We start from the raw sequence: 1,975 nt of genomic DNA on the forward strand, positions 1-1,975 counted from the left end.
AGACAGGCAGCACTGCTCAGTCTGGCACGGCGGAGCTCAGCATCCCGACAGACACACAGCGCTGTGAACTCTCCAGCACAAGGATTAACTGGTGCCTGTTTGAACAGTGAAACGGCAGGCGAGTGGACGATGAGCGGAACAGGAATCAGCAGCCATTGCTCTGATGTCTATTTATCTGTCCCAATTCCACGCTCTTTTCCACATGAAACCCACACTAAGGCTGAAAACCAGCCAGAACATGAGGAGAACCTTTTGAGGACGTGGTTTCCCGCCCCAACCCCAGAAAAGCAGGACTGGGTGGGATGTACTCACTTGGACGTGTTTTGTCGTTTCTCAATGAACTTCATCACCTGACGGAGAAAGGAGACGTTTGCTTTGTACTGCAGCTCACGACCAAGCTCTGCCCAGCCGCTCCCCAGCAGAAACACAGCACCACGCACAGCACCGTGCACAGCCACGCACACAGCACCAGCGCACACAGCACCACCGTGCACAACACCGCGCACAGCACCGCGCACAGCCACGCACACAGCACCAGCGCACACAGCACCACCGTGCACAACACCGCGCACAGCACCGCGCACAGCCACGCACACAGCACCAGCGCACACAGCACCACCGTGCACAACACCGCGCACAGCCCTACCGCGCACAGCCCCGCATCCGTGCCCAGGAGATGGAAGTGCCAGAGCCCTGCAGTGCGGGAAGGGTGGCAAAGGCCCAGACACTGCAGAGCTCCAACACAACCCCGTCTGGCCGTGTCCCGGTGCCGGCGAGGGCAGTGGTGTAACACCTGCAGCTGTGCTCCCCCCTTTGCTGAGAGGCTGCGCTGGTGCACAGCTGGCCCCAGTGACACCCAGTGCTGGTTTAACGTTGTGTTTATGACCCTAATGGCTGATGAGCTCGGTGGGCGCTGTGAAACACCTGGCTCTGCGCGGAGAATGTGAGGCGCTGTGAAACACCCGGCTCTGCGCGGAGAATGTGCTATCCCCCAGTCAACGTCAGGAGCCTCCCCAAGCACGGACTGAGCCCCCGAGTACGCCAGACCCTGCACAGTGTGTGGTGCAACATCGGGGGAACGGCCGCATACCTGATCAAACCTCGTGGCAAAGAGGTTGAGGGAGGTCACTATTCCACCGTTGGGGCCCAGCCCGTATCTAGACGCTGTGTTTAGGAAAGCGGATGGTTCTGCACACCCCGAGCTTGCGTTCGTCAGCGCCGAGAGCAGCTGCCCAGGCGCAGTACAGGACACCCTGCAGCGAAGGCAGCACCCCCAGCACACAGCACGGCCCCCGGAGGGAAGCACCCCGGCTGCTCCCAGCGCTGCAGCTGACCAAAGGAAAAGGGATATGCCCTGCCTTCCCCTTGCCGGGTAAAGCCATTGCACTCTGGAAGGGGAAAGCATGCACATGCAGATACACCAAAGCCACCTCTGTCTTTCCAAACAGACTGACAACCGCTGGGAGCCTGGGACTGACCAGGATGTGTCAGAGGAGGCGACGCCCTGAGTGCCCAGTTCCGCTGCCAGACGGAAAGAAATTGAGAGAATTGGGCTTGTTCAGCCTGGAAAAGAGAAGGCTCCGGGGTGACCTTATAGCACCTTCCAGTACCTGATGGGGGCTACAAGGAAGCTGGGGGGGACTTTTTACAAGGGCTTGTAGTGACAGGACAAGGGCTAACGGGTTTAAATTGAAAGTGGGGAGGTTTAGATTGGACATCAGGAAGGAATTCTTCCCGCAGAGGGTGGGAGCACTGGGACAGGTTCCCAGAGAAGCTGTGGATGCCCCATCCCTGGGAGTGTTCAAGGCCAGGCTGGATGAGGCTGGGAGCAACCTGGTCTAGTGGAAGGTGTCCCTGCCCATGGCAGGGGGTGGGACTGGGGGGGCTTTGAGGTCCCTTCCAATCCAAACGATTCTGATTCTATGAAAAGGTTCCTTGTGCAAATCCATAGCAGAATTTCTGCCTTTTCTGGTGG

The 1,975-nt window shown here is 58.7% G+C and overlaps 1 protein-coding gene across 1 annotated transcript in view; it reads right to left on the bottom strand.

Moving 5' to 3' along the window:
- The window catches only part of GPN1 (GPN-loop GTPase 1), a gene marked incomplete at both ends in the record, with an annotated part of 4,930 nt that extends 3,766 nt beyond the window's left edge, over positions 1-1,164 (bottom strand). Inside the window, 2 exons of the mRNA XM_010148583.1 lie at positions 313-350; positions 1,091-1,164. Of these exons, the coding sequence (XP_010146885.1) occupies positions 313-350; positions 1,091-1,164 (112 nt within the window). The remainder of the gene's footprint in view (positions 1-312; positions 351-1,090) is intronic.
- Positions 1,165-1,975: the final 811 nt, after the last annotated feature.

This window comes from Eurypyga helias, unplaced genomic scaffold, assembly GCF_000690775.1.
Source record: "Eurypyga helias isolate BGI_N326 unplaced genomic scaffold, ASM69077v1 scaffold20243, whole genome shotgun sequence".
NCBI lineage: Eukaryota > Metazoa > Chordata > Aves > Eurypygiformes > Eurypygidae > Eurypyga > Eurypyga helias.